The sequence below is a fragment of the Nerophis lumbriciformis genome, linkage group LG13, assembly GCF_033978685.3.
Source record: "Nerophis lumbriciformis linkage group LG13, RoL_Nlum_v2.1, whole genome shotgun sequence".
NCBI classification, from domain to species: domain Eukaryota; kingdom Metazoa; phylum Chordata; class Actinopteri; order Syngnathiformes; family Syngnathidae; genus Nerophis; species Nerophis lumbriciformis.
In genome coordinates this window covers 33,713,858-33,733,729 of record NC_084560.2, presented here as the reverse complement: position 1 = coordinate 33,733,729, position 19,872 = coordinate 33,713,858, and the positions used below count along the sequence as shown (strand labels likewise).

Here is a 19,872-nt window from a genome sequence, read left to right as displayed (position 1 = left end):
CTGTTGTGTTTATGTTGTGTTACGGTGCGGATGTTCTCCCCGAAATGTGTTTGTCATTCTTGTTTGGTGTGGGTTCACAGTGTGGCGCATATTTGTATCAGTGTTAAAATTGTTTATACAGCCACCCTCAGTGTGACCTGTATGGCTGTTGACCAAGTATGCGTGGCATTCACTTGTGTATGTGAAAAGCCGTGTATATTATGTGACTGGGCCAGCACGCAAAGGAAGTGCCTTTAAGGTTTATTGCCGCACTGTACACAGCGGCGATTTAAAAAGTCATACATTTTACTTTTTGAAACCGATACCAATTAATTTTGAAACCGATAATTTCCGATATTGCATTTTAAAGCATTTATCGGCCGATAATATCGGCAGTCCGATATTATCGGACATCTCTACTGTGGAGTTATTGAGTCTGCTTAGCTGATTGGAGAGCTAGCTTGCACACCTAGTGGGTCCATGACGATGACTTCTGTTTTGTTTGATCAGCCATTTTACTGCCTGTTACAGGCACCAATTTGAAACAATTAAGGTACCTAAATAAACATTTACCAAATATTTATGTGTAGATAACTAAATCTTGTAAACATCTGCGTAAAATATGTTAAAAAATAAATTAAAAAAATTTAAATGTAGTGGGTGTGGCTTATATATGGAAAATTATTTTCTCCAGTGTAATGGTGTCATGAAGTAGCAGTCTGTTATTAATTGCAAAGCTAAGATAGCCTAGCATCTACTTTAGCATATTGACACACGACAACGTTGAAAGTTGACTAAAGCGGTTTAGACCTTAAGTCTGCTGAGAAGAAGTGTCAATAGAAAATACTTTATTAAAAGATGTTGACTCCAGTGCACAACAAGTCCAGGTGAACAAACATATTCAAAGAACACGTTTGTCTTCTTCAGCTTTTACTGTGAAATGTGACAGGAAGTGACGTCGGCGCTCCACGCCTCTTGTAGTCACATTTAAATAAGGGAGCGACGGGACAGGCCTTTTAGCGCGGAACCTAACAGGATGTGCGTGAAAAGCGTCAAAACACAAATGTCGAACGCTGTCCTCCAGCAGTTGTGTGACTCCCCCCCCCAGACAGGAAGTGTTGTAGTCCAAGCAGGAAGTGTCTCTCAGCAGGTGAATGAAAACGTGGCTGCCATCCTCTGAGGTCAAAGGTCCCCTGGAAGTCGGGCCTTCCGATTGGTCCGTCCGTCGTCCCCCCCCCCCCCCCTGCCTCTCAGCGCTTTTCACGTGGAGTTGGCACGGTGGCGAAAAAGGTCAAAGGTTGTTGGGGGTTGAGACACCTGACTGAGTGAGCATGGCTTTCATTGGCAGCGTGAAATAAAAGTCAGTCAAACCAACAACGTGCGTTAGGATGTGCTCTCCCTGTGGTTCCGTTTGGGGACGTAGTCCCAGCTGTCCCTCTTGAACTCCTCTTCCTCCTTCTTCTTCTGCAAGTCCCTCTTGAAGAAGCCCGCCTGCGGGAAAGATCCATAGTTCTTACACCAGCACATATGGACCACCTGGTGTCACCTTTACCTTCCACAAGCACCAGATGAGCGCGGCCAAGATAATCAGACCCAGAACCAAGCTGACCACCACGATGAAGACTTTGACAGGCGTGGAAGGTTTCTGGGTGAAGTGGGCCTCCACCAGTACCTGCAACCAAACGGTGTCATGGTGTGCGTCTTCCAGCAGGGTGTGCTAAAGACTACATTTCTGTGATGAAGCTGCACTTGATGCTTTATTGCAGTGCTTCTGTTTTCACCAAGTAGGTCTAAGTACTCATTAATTACCACCATAATGACAACATTAAAATATAGTAGTGTAGTAGACCTAAGTATTCATCAAGTACCACCATAATAACATTAAAATACAGTAGTGTACTAGACATAAGTATTCATTAAGTACCACCATAATGACAACATTAAAATACAGTAGTGTAGTAGACCTAAGTATTCATTAAGTACCACCATAATGACAATATTAAAATACAGTAGCATAGTAAGTGTAAGTATTCATTAAAGGACAAGGTTCTATATTTAATATTTTTAGCCACTAAAATTACACACAGTTTGATCAGTAACACTGTGTTTGAATATTAGAAGGTAACACTGTACTTTAATCAAGTGATTCTTTTGGTGTACCTCTAGAGCAGGGTTGTCCAAACTTCTTAAATTGGGGGGCTGCATTGGGCTAAAAAAAAAATGTGGCGGAATGCATGTAAAGTAATGATATTTGTGTGTACATATTCTATTAATATGATGATATATAATTAATGTAATTGAATATTAAGAGTCTGTGGAGGTTTGACTTCCTTGTTTACTTCCGTGACGACCTTAAAAGTTTTGTAATCAGTCAGAAATATCAAGTAGCCAAAATGCGGTAAACATGGATGAGTGTGGAGAGTGTTTTGCATTTTTCCCATCATTCATTGTAATGGATTTAAGTGGGGGTAGTTTAATTAAAAAAAAATAATATCCACAAAGTTCAGTGAGCAGGTTGTGTTATGTGTAACCGTGTGTTGACCTTTATGTTAGTTACAAATGTATGTGTATATTTTTTGCACCATGACTAGGGAAGGTTGTTTGGGTTGTGTCATATGTGCCTACATACATACATACATATATATATATATATATATATATATATATATAGATGCTGTGCTAGTAGTGCAAAGTAAATCTCAGGGTCATTGATCTGAGTTACTCTTGTTGTCCACAAGATGGCAGCAAACTTGTGGCATTCAAAAACTGAATGGTATTTGAAGTCATTTCGAAAGTACAGTGCGGTGCCATGCTTTATCAGACTCATGGTCTCGTGGGCTAAATAGAAGACGCTGACAGGCTGCATTGGGCCCGCGGGCCGTAGTTTGGACACCCCTGGCCTAAGTATTTATTGAAAACAAGGCAGAGGTTAATATGTCATATTTTTGACCACTAACATTACACACAGTTTGAACAGTAACACTGTGTTTGAAAAAAGACTGTACATCAATCAAGTGATTCTTTGGCGTACCACCAGGTGGAGCCAGTGTACACGGTATTGTGTCTCACATTGGTTGCTGCCGTCAAACGTTGTCATTGTGAGATGGTTGGCGAGTGCTTACGTGAGCTGCGGGCCGTTCCTGCTTGAGGACGGTGTGACGATCCTTCTTGGGCGATGACATCACGGCGGCGCTCTCCAACTTCACCACGACGTGGCGACCCTGACGCAGACACGAACACACGTTCAGTCGCTGTCTTGACTGGGAGTCAAGAGTTTTGTTCATAAACACATTCTCATGGGACTGTATGTGAGTGTAGCTTGTGGTCCCAACACCGTACACTAGGTGGCATCCTAACACACCCCGTACACGCCTGGTCTGCCAGAGTACAAGAAGATGTAGCATGAGGGATTGGGGTTGCCAATTTAGTGATGCTGCTATATTTAGTGTATAGACCCCTCTAGATACACTTTGATTTGCTTTTTATGTTTTTTCCAGGTGTCATGGCTGAATATGCAAATTAGACATGACAAAGTAGATCAGTCATGTGGGAAACACTGATGTGACACTTCCACTTGATGTGTGACTTCCTGTGTGGGTCTCGGCTTGGACTTACGGGCGCTTGGAGAAGAACGTCAGGGTTCAGCCGGACCTCCAACTGGATGCTCGCGTCCCGGCCGGCCTCCACGTTGCCAAGGCGACACACCAGACGCTCGCACAGCTGGTCGCCACGCCCACAGAACTACACACACGTTTGACGTTAGCATCTTTTTGTGCGGTCAACGTATGAAGTAGTCAATAAATGCGGTTGTGTGTGTGTGTGTGTGTGTGTGTGTGTGTGTGTGTGTGTGTGTGTGTGTGTGTGTGTGTGTGTGTACCATGGTGCGCGTGGAGGTGGAGGAGAAGAAGAAGACCAGTTGTTTGATGAAGGACGCTTGAGGGACGTCGCAGTCATCGAGGACTGAGACGGTGTCGCCGCTGACGGTGCAGGCCCCTTGTGACACCTGTGGAGCAGAAGGTGTGTAGACGTCACATGACCACAAAATCTCACCTGGGCTCAAATCACACATGAGCTACTACTTCCTGTTTATCTAAGCCAGTGGTTGTCAATCGTTTTCTGCCATGTGCCTCTAATGGACAGATTTTTTTCAGCCCCCAAAGTTTATGTTTTAATTTGTATCTGTATGTGTTAACATCAATCTTTACTAAAGATGCTATTGCCTCTCACGCCCCCCCTCCCTTACGGCGCCCCCTCCTTAGGTTACAGGGGGATGTTTGGAACCTGCTCACTTGCATTTTCGTAGGGGACGGAATTTTTTCACACCCCCCTGAAGTGAGTGTTTGTTTATTTATTTGTATGTGTCAAGATATACACTATGGCCTCTCACGCCCCCCTTCCCCTGACACCTCATGTTGGGGGGGAGGGGGGGGGGGGGGGTGCCCCACTTTTTAAGAAGCACTGCATTAAAAGGGCAGTTCAAATCTTGCTCACAGTTACATTTTTCTCGGGGGACAGAATTTTTTCACGCCCCCTTAAAGTTAATGTTTATTTTGTTTTATCTATATATATGAGATGGCGACTTGTCCAGGGTGTAACCCGCCTTCCGCCCGATTGTAGCTGAGCTAGGCTCCAGCGCCCCCCGCGACCCCAAAGGGAATAAGCGGTAGAAAATGGATGGATAGATGGATGTCAAGAAAACTCTTTACTCACACTAAAAGATGCTATTGCCTCTCACGCCCCCCTGGCCCCGACACATCATGTTGACCACCCAGGGGGGGATGTGCCCCACTTTTTAAGAAGCACTGCATTGAAAGGGCAGTTCAAGACTTGCTCACAGTTAAATTTTTCTCGGGGACAGAATTTTTTCACGCCACCTTAAAGTTAATGTTTATTTTATTTTATCTATCTTTGTGTCAAGAAAAATCTTTACTCACACAAAAAGATGCTATTGCCTCTCACGCTCCCCTGGCCCCGGCACCTCTTGTTGCCCCCCCAGGGGGGGGGGGGGGCGTGCCCCACTTTTTAAGAAGCACTGCATTAAAAGGGCAGTTCAAATCTTGTTCACAGTTAAATTTTTCTCGGGGACAGAATTTTTTCACGCCCCCTTAAAGTTAATGTTTATTTTGTTTTATCTACAGTATATATGGGTCACTAAAAATCTTTACTCACACTAAAAGATGCTATTGCCTCTCACGCCCCCATAGCCCCGACACCTCATGTTCCCCCCCAGGGGGGGCGTGCCCCACTTTTTAAGAAGCACTGCATTAAAAGGGCAGTTCAAATCTTGCTCACAGTTAAATTTTTCTCGGGGACAGAATTTTTTCACTCCCCCTTAAAGTTAATGTTTATTTTGTTTTATCTATATATATGTCAAGAAAAATCTTTACTCACACTAAAAGATGCTATTGCCTCTCACGCCCCCCTGGCCCCGACACCTCATGGCGCCCGCCCCACTATTTGTTCACGCCCCCTTGAAGTGAATGTTTATGTTTTTTATGTCAACATAAATCTTTACTAAAGATGCTATTACCTAGGACCCTCCTCACTATTTAAGAAGCACTGCATTAAAGGGGATGTTTGGAACTTGTTCACACTTACATTAGGTGACACCATTTGTTCACGCCCCCTTGAAGTGAATGTTTATGTTTTTTACGTCAACATAAATCTTTACTAAAGATGCTTTTACCTGGGACCCTCCTCACTATTTAAGAAGCATTGCATTAAAGGGGATGTTTGGAACTTGTTCACGCTTACATTAGGTTACAGCATTTGTTCACGCCCCCTTGAAGTGAATGTTTATGTTGTTTATTTCAACATAAATCTTTACTAAAGATGCTATTACCTAGGACCCTCCTCACTATTTAAGAAGCATTGCATTAAAGGGGATGTTTGGAACTTGTTCACACTTACATTAGGTGACAGCATTTGTTCACGCCCCCTTGAAGTGAATGTTTATGTTGTTTATGTCAACATGAATCTTTACTAAAGATGCTATTGCCTCTCACGCCCCCCTTTCCTTACGGCGTCCACCCCTCAGGTTAAAGGGCATGTTTAGAACCTGCTCGCGTACATTTTCCTAGGGGACGGAATTTTTTCACGCCCCCCTGAAGTGAGTGTTTGTTTATTTATTTGTATGTCAAGATATACGCTATTGCCTCTCACCCCCACCTCATGTTGCAGCCCCAGAGGTGCGTGCCCCACTTTTTAAGACAGAATTTATTCACGCCCCCTTGAAGTGAATGTTTTTGTTTTTTACGTCAACATAAATCTTTACTAAAGATGCTATTACCTGGGACCCTCCTCACTATTTAAGAAGCAATGCATTAAAGGGGATGTTTGGAACTTGTTCACACTTACATTTTCTAGGGGACAGAATTTGTTCACGCCCCCTTGAAGTGAGATTTATTCATGTTTCTGTAAGTGTCAAGGTATACGCTATTGCCTCTCATGCCCCCCCCTCATATAACACCCCGCCCCCCGAGAAGTGTGTACCTGCCAGTCCACCACCTGCAGCAATCTGTGAGGGTGGGGGGTCAGCAGCTTGGGCAGAGAGATGTCCACCACCGTGTCCACTGACCTGCTGACTCCGGAGTTTAACACCTGCACACACACAATACGGAGGTAGGAGACTGCCCAGGTGAAGCACACCTGGATGTGTGTTACCTTGTAGGTGTAGTTCAATACTTGCTGGTAACAGTCCACATGTATTTGCTCTTCCTCTCCAAACAGGAAGGAGGTGGGAGTCACAAAACTGCAAAGACAAAGATGACGTCATTGTACACAAGTCTTACACTACACAACTGTGCGTGTGTGTGTAACACTAAGGAGTCCATATGTTGCTATCTGCAGTCAATAAGCCTGAAAAGTGCAGACTTCTCTCTGCCCACGAGTCGTAATTCGCTGAAAATTGGTACAGCAAAACCAGAGTTCTGATGTCGTTCCCCCCTCGCACCTGGAGGTTCATGCGAGTTGGCGTGACGAATGCATTCACGTCACGACCCACCAACAAAAATCTCAGGATGATAGGAGCATGTGGAAGGAAGATGTTATAATTTCCCACCACAGGAGAGCGACATTGGTGTCGATATCATTGATCAGTCATAATAAGATTCCAACCTATCAGTTTGGAAGGAGATCTGGGGCCGTATTTATCAAGCGTCTTAGAGTGCCATTTTACACTTAAGTCCTGAGAATTTGCGAAATTTAGTCCTACTCTCAAACTTAAGAATAAAAGCTATTTATCATCTTTCTTAAGTCTAAGAATCACTCCTACTCTCCACGATATTTAAGAGACCTTCAGAGGTGTCCTAAGTGGTTAGGAGTTGCCAGCGGGGGATGGCACTGAGGCGAGAGAGACGTGCGCGAACGTTCAGGGAGCGGAAGGATGTCCTGGCTTTGTTTGAGGTTATTGAGCAGCTGATCAAACAGTATCGTTTAGACAGAGCGGGTATTATTTTTGTCACAGATTTAATAATAAGGGGCGTCATCTCATCAGCAACATCACACAACTGAGCTTTCACAGCAGAACTAAAGGTCATCACAATGCTTCGATATCTCGCCACTGGGAAAAGAATTGGAAAGAAAAGGAAACATTTATTTTTGATTCATTGCCAATATTGTTTGTTTGTTTTGTATTATTTTGTAGTTTATTGTCAAAATATACACTCCCATTGTCCACTTAAATATTTCAAAGATATTTCTTTATTCTTAGACAAGGGATTCCCTTCCGTGATTGGTCATTTCTATGGACACAGAAATGACGTCACCTAAAATTCAGTTTACGGCACATAGTAATGTCGTAATTCAGCTCTGAGTGTGACACTTAAGATTCAGTCCTACACTTTGCTGAAAGTGTGAGTAAGACGCTGGATAACTAACTTTTAAGTGCAGCTTTCAGCGAATAATTTCTTTACTCATAAGTCAACTCTTAGCAGATTTCTTAGGAGTAATTCTAAGACGCTTGATAAATACGGCCCCTGATCATCTTGAGAGGAGCAGTTTTTGCCCACGACCGATCTAGACTTGAGGGTCTCCTTGCACATGGAAATATTCTGATCAAGTCGGCGTTTGTGGAGCCAAGTTCATAATGTCCTATGGTGTGGTCAAAAGCCCTTCGCTACTCCATCGAGTGTCTGTCAGCTCATTTGGTCACAGTCCGTAGGAGGACTTCCTTTAAGTACCAACCCTGTTTTTTCCCCCCAAAATAACGAACGGGGACCAAGATGGCCGACTTCCTGTTTGTTTCATGATAGACGTCTCCTGCGGTTTCCGTGACGATACGTGAATCTGTTTGTTCAAATCTTCAAAGGAGTGCCAGAGGGTCAATTTTGACATTTTGTGTTGGGTGCCTCCAAAATAGCCATTTTTTTGTCTCTAGGAGTTTTGGCGCAATGACAAAAAACGTTGTTGCCTGGGCCCTCGTGACGAGCCAGTCTTTGAAAGGAACACAAGTCCACTATGGAGGACAACAAGGAGCTGGCCTGGACCAGAGGACCACCGCTAGCCGCTTTATAAGGAAATGGAGGCGGGGCCACCACCTACGAACAAGCTAAAGGCTAGCCCGTGACTCCCATTGACGAGTGGTGAGTACTTCTACTTTCATCATGTCAAATGTTTGCAACTCGCTCAAGGTTAAAAAGTGTCTGGTGTAAACCTGAAGAGATTCAAATCCCATTCATTGTTGAGCCCTAGAATAACGCTTACCCTTCGGAAAGTAAGCGCCCTCTCGGCATCCATGTCAAAGTTGCCAACAGCCCACATTTGTCAAATTCCCTACTATAAACCGCTTTTTCCCCCCTACGCTTTGTAACCTGCGGCTTATAAAACAGTGCGGCTAATTTGTGGATTTTTCTTTGCTGGCGGCCGTAATGCAAATAGCTAAAAAAAACAAAAACAAGCAAAGACAGTTCGCTCACAGCAGGTGCTGCAGTGCTCTTCTTTTTTGAGCTTTCAACCGGAAGTAAAGTGCTGTTCTGACTTTTAGCCCTCCATAGCATTTCTACTCATATGGATTCTTAATTCATCACTCCAAGCAACGTTTGTCCAATAATATTGGACTGACAATATTATCGGCCGATAAATGCTTTAAAATGTGATATTGGAAATTATCGGTATCGGTTTCAAAATTATCGGTATCGGTTTCAAAAAGTAAAATTTATGATTTTTAAAACGCCACTGTGTACACGGACGTAGGGAGAAGTACAGAGCGTCAATAAACCTTAAAGGCACTACCTTTGCGTGCCGGCCCTGTCACATAATATCTACGGCTTGTCACACACAGAAGTGAATGCCATTCATACTTGGTCAACAGTCATACAGGTCACACTGAGGGTGGCCGTATAAACATCTTTAACACTGTTACAACTATGCGCCACACTGTAAACCCACACCAAACAAGAATGACAAACACATTTCGGGAGAACATCCGCACCATAACACAACATAAACACAACAGAACAAATACCCAGAACCCCTTGCAGCACTAACTCTTCCGGGACGTTACAATACACATCCCTCGCTACCCCCGACCCCCACCTCAACCTCCTCATGCTCTCTCAGGGAGAGCATGTCCCAAATTCCAAGCTGCTGTTTTGAGGCATGTTAAAAAAAATAATGCACTTTGTGACTTCAATAATAAATATGGCAGTGCCATGTTGGCATTTTTTTCCATAACTTGAGTTGATTTATTTTGGAAAACCTTGTTACATTGTTTAATGCATCCAGCGGGGCATCAAAACAAAATTAGGCATAATAATGTGTTAATTCCACGACTGTATATATGGTATCGGTTGATATCGGTATCGGTAATTAAGAATTGGACAATATCAGAATATCGGATATCGGCAAAAAAGCCATTATCGGACATCTCTATTTGTAAGTTTTACAATGTAACTAAAACAATTCATACTTACTAAACTGTACCATGTGTGATGTCTGTAAGGCTGTTTTCATGCATATTTGTTTGTGCTATCGTAATGTAATCAGTTAGCATTAGCTAATATGCTAACGCATTTACGAGTGTCTGTGTTAGTATTATTAACCTACAACGGCATTCTTTTTGTATTGTTTCAGTTTCACAAATTCCTCAGTAAATTCACCAAAACGTCACCATAGAGTTATTGAGTCTGTTTAGCTGATTGGAGAGCTAGCTTGTGCAGCCAGTGAGTCCATGACGATGACTTCTGTTTTGCTTGATCAGCCGTTTTACTGCCGTGTTACAGACACCGTTTGGAAACAATTAAGGTATGTAAATAAATATTTCTGTGTAAATAACTAATTTCACAACGTATATATCTGTGCCTTATAGTCCGGTGCGACTAATATATGGAAACTATGTTTATTTTCTAAATTTTAGTGGGTGCGGCTTATATAGTCCAGAAAATACAGTAAATATAAACATATTTAAAAATGATACTTCACACCTAAATGGCCCTTTTAAGTATGTGAGCAATATTTAGGACTGAAACCTTGATTATGATTCTATGAATTTTTGCTTCACGAGTGAAGAAGAATGGCGGGAGAGAATTCTGGATCTGAATCCGATCATCGCAACACTGATTGTTATTAAAAATGTTGATCCCAAGTCAAATATATATTTTTATGGGCGTATCACAGACTTGCATTTTGTCCGTCATTTGCAGGTGGTCTCGGGATGTGACCCCCGTTAATAGTCAGGCTATACTGATGTGTGTATATATATATATATATACTATGTCAAAATAAAATGTGCATAAATATGCTATGTCAAAATAAAATGTGTATAAATATACTATGACTAAATAAGTCAAAATAAAATGTGTATAAATATAGTATGTCTAAATAAAATGTGTATATATATATAAAATGTGTATAAATATAGTATGTCTAAATAAAATGTGTATAAATATACTATGTCTAAATAAAATGTGTATAAATATACTATGTCTAAATAAAATGTGTATAAATATACTATGACTAAATAAAATGTGTATAAATATACTATGACTAAATAAGTCAAAATAAAATGTGTATTAATATAGTATGTCTAAATAAAATGTGTATAAATATACTATGTCTAAATAAAATGTGTATAAATATACTATGACTAAATAAAATGTGTATAAATATACTATGACTAAATAAGTCAAAATAAAATGTGTATAAATATAGTATGTCTAAATAAAATGTGTATAAATATACTATGACTAAATAAGTCAAAATAAAATGTGTATAAATATACTTTGTCAAAATAAAAAAAATGCATGACGTACAAAAAAAAGGAACTAACCAAGAAGACAAAAAACAGTAATTACAGTGAAAAATAAATGTAAAGTAGTTTTTGGACTACATGTGCACTTAAAATACTTTCATTTTCTTAAATATCTGTGCGCCTTATAACCCGGTGCGCCTAATGTACGTATTATTCTGCTTGGGCTTACCGACCTTGAAGCAAGTTTATTTGGTACATAGTGTAATGGTAAGATATACATATAAACTGCAAGTTGACGCCTGTTCAATAAATAACACTAGGAGATAAGTAAGCAACACCTAAACTTTGATGTTTCATTGAGAATATAGAACATTACAAACGGTGGTCAAAAATCTATCTAAATGTTTTAGTACGACTTTGGTATACTATAAAGCTGCACCACTTGATAGATTGACGGCGCATTACGACTACCATAGTCAGACGTACTGTGCTTCAACATACGTTATTGTCATGGTGTGTATAAGAACTCCAAAATGGCACCTATTAGGAGACATATTGTCTGGCGTTTTGTTTTGCAATATTATGCAAAACCAACTTTTCATACCTATTGGTACCTGCTGATGTGTATTTGGGATCTGCATAAGCCGCCCGTCCGCCATTGTAGTCGTAGTCAATACCTTCTTCTTTTTCTCTGCCCTCTTGTTGCGGGGAATTCATCCTCCGCTGTTGCCATTCCTATTACCAGCTCTAACTTGTATCTGTCAGTAAACTCGCTATGGAAGCGCTAAAAGCTACAACAAAGATGAGGCTGTCGTAGTGGAGGCACGTAAGTAAGACCCGCCCACTGCAATATTTTGACCAGAGAACCACCATGACATGTTGTGTAGACCACAAGGAAGTGTTTTAAATCATAATACGACCCCTTTAGAGCACCTTATAATCCGGTGCGCCCTATGGCCCGAGAAATACGGTACCCTGGACTCCAAAGCGTTAATGAATGTGTTATTGTGTCACCCGTGAACGTGGACGTCGACGGCGTATTTGAGAGGGAGCACGGAGCTGACAGCGTTGTCATGGAGATACTCCCAACTCTCCCAGTTGTCGCTGAGAAATAAAACACAACACTTCAACACCTCTGAAAGAAAATACGTTCTGTGCTCTTACGACACCTGCTGGCGTTGGCGTGAATGACGATGTCACCGGGTGTGGCGTTCTGGTTGACGTCCAACAGGAAGCTGATGTTCACCTACAAATTAAAATAAAAATACAAATAGTCTGTAAACTTAAAAAAAAAAACCGCGGTGGTCTTACCAGCGAGTGAGACGTGAGGATGATGCCGGACACGCTGCAGGACACCTCCACCGTGGTGCCGTTCACTTCCTGTGTGACGTCGCAGCTCACCGCCGTGTCTTCCTGCATGACAGACAGCTGCTGTAAGGGGGCGGGCCACGTTGGACCAATCGGGGCGCTCCACTCACCTCGTGCAGCACTTTGACGTAGTGGACGTCGTCGGGGAAACGCAGCGTGAGGCGAGGCAGGAAGGCGTCGTCCCCCGCCACCAGCAGCGACGTGTTCAACAGGAAGGAGCGGCCAGAACCCAACGCAAAGTACTGGTGCTGTCTGAACACGCACACACACACACACACACACACACACACACACACACACACACACACACACACACACACACACACACACACACACACACACACACACACACACACACAGTTGATGACTGTCAAATCACAACAACATCAAGTTGTATTCACGTTCTTTCTTACTGCGGCAGCACGAGTGTCGCTGACAGCTGCAGGTCCGTGGAGCAGTTGGGAAGGAAGCAGGACCGAGCGAAGCGTGTCTGCCACACACACACACATACTGGTTATCATTTGGAATGGGGACCAAGTTTTTGATCATCACTTGTGGGGACCACCCTTTCTACAGGTTGTGGAGGCATAAACAAAATGAGGTAAAATGGCCACTGCCCAGTTAGCTCATACACGTCTTTAAATCTCTGGATTGATGAAGTAATGTGCTGATCATTCTTACTGGGGACCCTGGGGAAAAAGAGCTAATATGGTTCATGGGGACCAAATTTAAATAATTTTGCATAATTCACACAAGTTTGTACGTGACTACTGAGGACCATTAAAAAAAAAATTTAAAAAAAAAGTTTAAATTAAAATTAAATATGACATGATCCACAGAATACAGCACTACAGCTGTCCTCTCATAGGAAGTTTCACCGCTTAAATGTACCAGCTACAGCCCGATGAGGGGGCTGCTGTATAAATGTCGCACACTCGAACTAACCAGTAAACATGTTTTACTGGTTAAAAATCACTTAGGCATCTTCAGAATGGATCTGACTATCATTTAAAAAGGTTTCCCTTTAGGGGACCTGTTTTTTTGTCCCCATACCGTCAGAGGTCCCCTAAAGGTGACATAAACAGAGCAATGTCCCCATTAAGTAAGCATTGCCAGAACACACACACACACACACACACACACACACACACATACACACTTTCTGGTTATCATTTTGAATGGGGACCAAGTTTTTGTGGGGACCACCCTTTCTACAGGTTGTGGAGACATAAACAAAAAGAGGTAAAATGGCCACTGCCCAGTTAGCTCATACACGTCTTTAAATCTCTGGATTGATGAAGCATACTTGCCAACCTTGAGACCTCCAAATTCGGGAGATTTTGGGGGGGCCGGGGGCGGGGTTAAGGGGGGAGGAGTATATTTATAACTAGAATTCACTGAAATTCAAGTATTTCTTATATATATATAAATAAAATAAATACTTGACTTTCGGGAAATTCTAGCTATATGCTGAACAAGGGGATGGGTCAAATGCAGAGGACAAATTTCGCCACACCTAGTGTGTGTGTGACAATCATTGGTACTTTAACTTTAACTTAATATATATATATAAATACATATATATATATATATATGTATATATATATATATATATATATGTATTTTATTATATATATACATATAAATAAAATACATACATATATATATGTATTTTATTATATATATATATATATATATATATATATATATATATATATATATATATATATATACATATAAATAAAATAAATACTTGAATTTCAATGTTCATTTATTTACACCTATACACACATAATACTCCTCTGTAGTCATTGTTGTATTTGAAAGTGCAATGCTTTGCAGCCAGTAGCACAGCCTTTGAAGGAGCATAGGTATGGGCAGTGTAATATTCTGGGTTGGAGTCAATAACCAGGCGAGGTGACGTAATTACGTCTCTTTACTTCATACTTCAGAATCGACTCCCACACTTGCCGTCAGGGTGCGCAATACTACGTAAACCGTTGGCCAACCAAAAAGTAACCACTGAACATTATACCGTATAGAATTCTGTGGTTACTTTTTGGTTGGCTAAGCGGACGTGACGACAGGCTGTCCTCACTCAGGTCCGCACCGACCTGGAGGGGGCGTGCCTTAAATCCGGCTGGAAATCGGGAGAAATTCGGGAGAATGGTTGTCCTGGGAGATTTTCGGGAGAGGCACTGAAATTCGGGAGTCTCCCGGAAAATTCGGGAGGGTTGGCAAGTATGTGATGAAGTAATGTGCTGATCATTCTTACTGGGGACCCTGGGGAAAAAGAGTTAATATGGTTCATGGGGACCAAATTTAAATAATTTTGCATAATTCACACTAATTTGCACCATTAAAAAAAAAAAAAGAAGTTCAAATTAGATGTTAAACATGTTTACTTTTCAGTAAACATGTTTTATGGGCCAAAGCTTAAAAATCACTTAGGCATCTTCAGAATGGATCTGACTATCATTTAAAAAGGTTTACCTTTAGGGGACCTGTTTTTTTGTCCCCATACCGTCAGAGGTCCCCTCAAGGTGACTGTGTAAACAGAGCGATGTCCCCATTAAGTAAGAATTGCCAGAACACACACACACACACACACACACACACACACACACACACACACACACACAGGGTTCACCCTGAGTTCCCGATGCACTTCGTCCCCTTTGGCCTCTTCCACTGACATGACCAACAACACAGTCATACTTCCTGTTTGGCCCTGTGAGCCGACAGGAAGTGGTTTCTGACACCGTGGGAGTTAGCATTAGACGGTAACGGCTAAACATTAGCACTCGTATGTAGCCGTTAGATGTTAGCAGTAGATGCTAACTAGGCTGACCATATTCTGAAATCCCAAAAAGAGGACACATATGCATGCCAAGGCGGGCAGCACACCAAGGCCGCGACGAGGCGAAAATTTGCCAATGATACTCGAACTTGCTTTATAAATAATATATTTATTCAAATAAAGCATTTTTTCTCCTCTGTTGACAGCAGTATTGGCGCTAGGAATTTTCAAAATGGGGTCCCAGGGACCCCATCAAGTCATAAAAATGGGGTCCCACAGTAAATTTTTGGGGTCCCACTTTTTTGTAAGCGTTTTGAAAGAAAATGATAAACGTATGCATTGTCCTGTTATATCTCACATTCTATATTGTGTTTTGGAAAAAGGTGGTCATAAACGTTACTTAATTCATTAAAAAAAATCATTAAAAAATAAAACAAATGTGTATACATATGTAAATGTATTCAGTTATAAACATTCATTCACTTCTTTCCTTCATGGATCTAAACTTTACCACTGCTGGTAGTTTTTTCTATGTTTTTATTTAATAAGTTGTAGGTGTATTTATTTCAGTATAAAAGTGTAAAAAGTATTTTGCTTGGGTCATGAAATGATGATAATGGTGTGCCAGGGCATACATACATTTTATATTTAACGCTTAAATCTCTGGAGTCTACATCAACTTCAGATCTATCCCTCATTTCAAAATGTTTTAGGTTTTTTTTAAATGTTGTTTTTTTGTTTGTTTGTTTTCTGCCCTTTTTTGTCAAACAAAACTATGTTTTTAATGGCAAACACACAAAATTTGCAAAATCTTCCACCAAAAATATTTTTCAAAGTGGAATATTTGATGTGAAGCAATTGGAACCTCGGATAGGTCAATAATTCATAATAACATTGATTTTGATTCAATATTATGTTTTGAGCAATGACAGTTTGAAAGAAAAAAAAACAGCTTTGTTTTATTTGTCAATTTTTCTAAATTACACTTCACTTTTAAGCTTTTCATTTCACTTTTGTTATGTTTTTGTTTATTTTAATAGTAGTTTTAGAATGTGCCGTGAGCCTTTAAAACATTAGCTGTGGGCCGCAAATGGCTTGGCAGAGGTGGGACCAAGTCATTGTTTTGCAAGTCACAAGTAAGTCTCAAGTCTTTGCCCTCAAGTCCGAGTCAAGTCCCGAGTCAAGACAGGCAAGCCCCGAGTCAAGTCCAAAGTCAAGACTGGAAAGTCTCAAGTCAAGTCCTAAGTCCTGCATTTTGAGTTTCGAGTCCTTTCAAGTCCTTTTAACCACAGACTAATATATTAACACAGATTGTATATGCTTTTCAAACGCTGTATTTATTTATTAAAACAAGTGCATTTTAAATTGCAGGAAAGAAAATTGTGCTGACATTGCACTTTATAATAGCACTATTAACCAGTCATTTTAAACATTAACTCATTCCTTTACAGAACAAACACATTGAAAAATAAAGTGCAAATGTACTTATTTGTACAAAAGTGTTAACATTGAAAAAACATGACATATACGTGAACATAACAAAAAAGTTGTACTTTTTATATGTCAGGGCCCTATGCTGCATTGCATTTGCAAAAGACCAAATTAGCCAAGAGTCTGTCAGTCATTTGTGCACGATGGGGGCGTAGTATGATGCCACCATGGCTGAAAACTCGCTCCACTGGAGCACTGGAGGCAGGCACTGCCAAGACTCTCATGGCCACTCGGAACAGTGAAGGAAGAGTCTTCATGTTCAATGCCCAGAACAAAAAGGGGGAGAGAGTTGTTTTGGGTTGGTGCACTACTTGTAAGTGTATCTTGTGTTTTTTATGTTGATTTAATTAAAAAAAGAAAAGAAAAAAAAATTATTTCTTGTGCGGCCCGATACCAATCGATCCACGGACCAGTACCGGGCCGCGGCCCGGTGGTTGGGGACCACTGAGGTAAACAACCAACAGTATGTCAGAAAGCTAGCTAAAACGGTACACATATTCATAATATAGTATACATTTTAACTGACCTTTATTTTACTATTTTTGTCTTTTTTTAGGTGGCTAAAATACGCGGTGCTGCTGACCGCCGTCTAACGTTACGTGTGATATATTGACTAACGTAACCTTGCTTGAAAAAAATCACTGAACAAAAAGTATGAATAAGGTAGTGAACTGCAACAGATTCCCGTGTTTGCAATAACGTTATAACGTTAGCAGTGAGTTTACAGCCTCACTGATTTTACACAGCAAATAAAAGTCACATTACTTAGCCAATAAACGTTATCTTACATTCAAAACTTACCGTTCTTTGTGCAACTTCAAATGCCGGACGAAGTTGGAAGTTGTTGCCTCTCCATCAGTAATTTTCGAACCGCATGTGTTGCATACTGCAAACCGTTTTGTGTTGACCACCTCGTAATTTTTATACCCAAACAAAATTATTTTAGGTATCATTTTTTGTTCACTGGCGTGTGGTTTGGACATGTCTTCTTCGTTGGTTGTCCTGCAATTTGATTGGATGGATGCTGTGTGATGAAAACAAAGTAGATCTAATTTGATTGGCTGTTGTACTGAGACCACACCAGCTGACACACGCAACGCTGATAGACAAGTACACAATGAAAAATACGGAGCGCTCCCGAATAACTTTTTCATCTTTGGGTTTTGGGGAAAGTAGCAAGTCATGTCAAGTCATGTCAATTCAAAAGGCTCAAGTCCAAGTGAAGTCACAAGTCATTGATGTTAAAGTCTAAGTCGAGTTGCAAGTCTTTTTACATTTTGTCAAGTCGAGTCTAGAGTCATCAAATTCATGACTCGAGTCTGACTCGAGTCCAAGTCATGTGACTCGAGTCCACACCTCTGTGGCTTGGAGTTAGCAAGTTGAGTTAGCATTAGCTAGTAACTTTTTAATGTTAGCACAAAGTGATACTTGCTTGAAGTTAGTAGTAACGTGTTAAGTTTATTGTTAGCAATACCTGTTAGCAGGTTTGAGTTAGCACGAGCGAGCACTACCTGGTTGGTGACGGTGTTGTGAGGCCCCGCCCCCCTCCTCAGGATGGGTTTCAATGGAGGAAAGAGTTTGGACGTTGGTTTGTTTGTGTTTGTTTCTCTCAGGCTGTAGGACACCTCAAAGCGGAGCGGCGTGAAGATGTCCCTCACGTCTTTCTGCGAGGACAAAGACGTTAGCGCCGTTAGCGCCCGGCTGGCATCACGACAAGGTCGACGTCGTTACCCTCTGGTAAGCAAGGTGAGTTGTGCACGTCAGCTGGCCGAGTCGCGCCCGCACGCGCCCCTTGGTGCTGTTGGACGAGCCGTTACCGTGGAAATAAAAGCGGTGAGGGAAGGACGGCTTGTGGAGGAGGTCAGAGGTCAGGTTGTACTGAAGCTCTGCGGGGGGGAAGAATGGTTAGCTTTTTGTTAGCACCGTGCTACGCTAACTGCGCTCACCTATGGCTCCTCTATACTGCCTGGACGTGACCTTGAAGCAGACGGTGACGTTGGCGCACACGGTCATGTGGTTCCCGCACAGCGCCACCCGCCGGTCAATGCGCTCGGGCAGCATGAGCGACGCCGCCACCTGCAGCACAGGGCGCGTCCTGCAAGCGCATCAGTCTTTTATCCCACTTCCTCTCCCTGCTACGTCACGACTTCCTGTCTGCTGTCGTTTACCTGAGGACCACGGCCGCGTCCGAGAGGAACGCCCCCACCGCCACATCTGCGACACACCAGCTAGCCAGTTAGCGCGCGTAAGATAATGACGGCATCAACAAGCCGAGTTACCTTGGTAACCGTTGTCGTCGACGTCAACGCCAGAGCTCAGCGACTGTCCGAACATCCTGAGGTCGCGACCCAGCGAGGAGCCGGTGATCCTCTGCAGACATAACGCCAGGGACGTGTGTGAGGGTTAGCTTAGCTGTTAGCCATGCAAACAAGTGTACCTGTGACGGTGTTAGCGAGATGCCTTCCTGTCTGCCGTTGTAGATGTAGACCGCACCTTTGAGCTCCTCCTCCTGGGGGGCGCCCACGGCCACATCTACACACACATTACACAACGCACACAACTTGTCTCCACGCGTAGTATTTAGCTAATGAAAATGTACAAACTATCAGAAAGTAGCATTTAGCTAATGAAAATGTACAAACTTTTAGGAAGTAGCATTTAGCTAATGAAAATGTACAAACTACAAGGAAGTAGCATTAAGCTAATGAAAATGTACAAACTATCAGGAAGTAGCATTTAGCTAATAAAAATGTACAAACTATCAGGAAGTATCATTAAGCTAATGAAAATGTACAAACTGCCAGGAAGTAGCATTTAGCTAATGAAAATGTACAAACTATCAGGAAGTAGCATTTAGCTAATGAAAATGTACAAACTATCAGGAAGTAGCATTTAGCTGATGAAAATGTACAAACTATCGGGAAGTAGCATTTAGCTGATGAAATTGTACAAACTATCAGGAAGTAGCATTTAGCTAATGCAAATGTACACACTATCAGAAAGTAGCATTAACCTAATGAAAATGTACAAACTATCAGGAAGTAGC

At 41.7% G+C, this 19,872-nt stretch overlaps 1 protein-coding gene and 1 long non-coding RNA gene across 2 annotated transcripts in view; one reads left to right on the top strand and one right to left on the bottom strand.

The window, feature by feature from the left end:
• Positions 1 to 810: 810 nt before the first annotated feature.
• itga4 (integrin alpha 4) overlaps positions 811 to 19,872 on the bottom strand; it is a 47,785-nt gene continuing 28,723 nt past the window's right edge. Inside the window, exons 12-29 of the mRNA XM_061970974.2 lie at positions 19,264 to 19,358; positions 19,106 to 19,196; positions 18,995 to 19,040; positions 18,773 to 18,921; positions 18,558 to 18,712; positions 18,338 to 18,490; positions 12,949 to 13,025; positions 12,646 to 12,787; positions 12,479 to 12,580; positions 12,337 to 12,413; positions 12,182 to 12,271; positions 6,643 to 6,730; positions 6,472 to 6,579; positions 3,857 to 3,982; positions 3,595 to 3,720; positions 3,102 to 3,200; positions 1,532 to 1,651; positions 811 to 1,470 (exon numbers count right to left, since the gene is read on the bottom strand). Of these exons, the coding sequence (XP_061826958.2) occupies positions 1,363 to 1,470; positions 1,532 to 1,651; positions 3,102 to 3,200; positions 3,595 to 3,720; positions 3,857 to 3,982; positions 6,472 to 6,579; positions 6,643 to 6,730; positions 12,182 to 12,271; positions 12,337 to 12,413; positions 12,479 to 12,580; positions 12,646 to 12,787; positions 12,949 to 13,025; positions 18,338 to 18,490; positions 18,558 to 18,712; positions 18,773 to 18,921; positions 18,995 to 19,040; positions 19,106 to 19,196; positions 19,264 to 19,358 (1,952 nt within the window). The 3' untranslated portion in view covers positions 811 to 1,362. The remainder of the gene's footprint in view (positions 1,471 to 1,531; positions 1,652 to 3,101; positions 3,201 to 3,594; positions 3,721 to 3,856; positions 3,983 to 6,471; positions 6,580 to 6,642; positions 6,731 to 12,181; positions 12,272 to 12,336; positions 12,414 to 12,478; positions 12,581 to 12,645; positions 12,788 to 12,948; positions 13,026 to 18,337; positions 18,491 to 18,557; positions 18,713 to 18,772; positions 18,922 to 18,994; positions 19,041 to 19,105; positions 19,197 to 19,263; positions 19,359 to 19,872) is intronic.
• LOC133613440 (uncharacterized) lies at positions 3,878 to 13,865 on the top strand. Its single transcript, XR_009816447.2, has 4 exons — positions 3,878 to 3,996; positions 8,357 to 8,561; positions 12,592 to 12,774; positions 12,957 to 13,865. It is a non-coding gene; the product is annotated as an uncharacterized lncRNA (long non-coding RNA).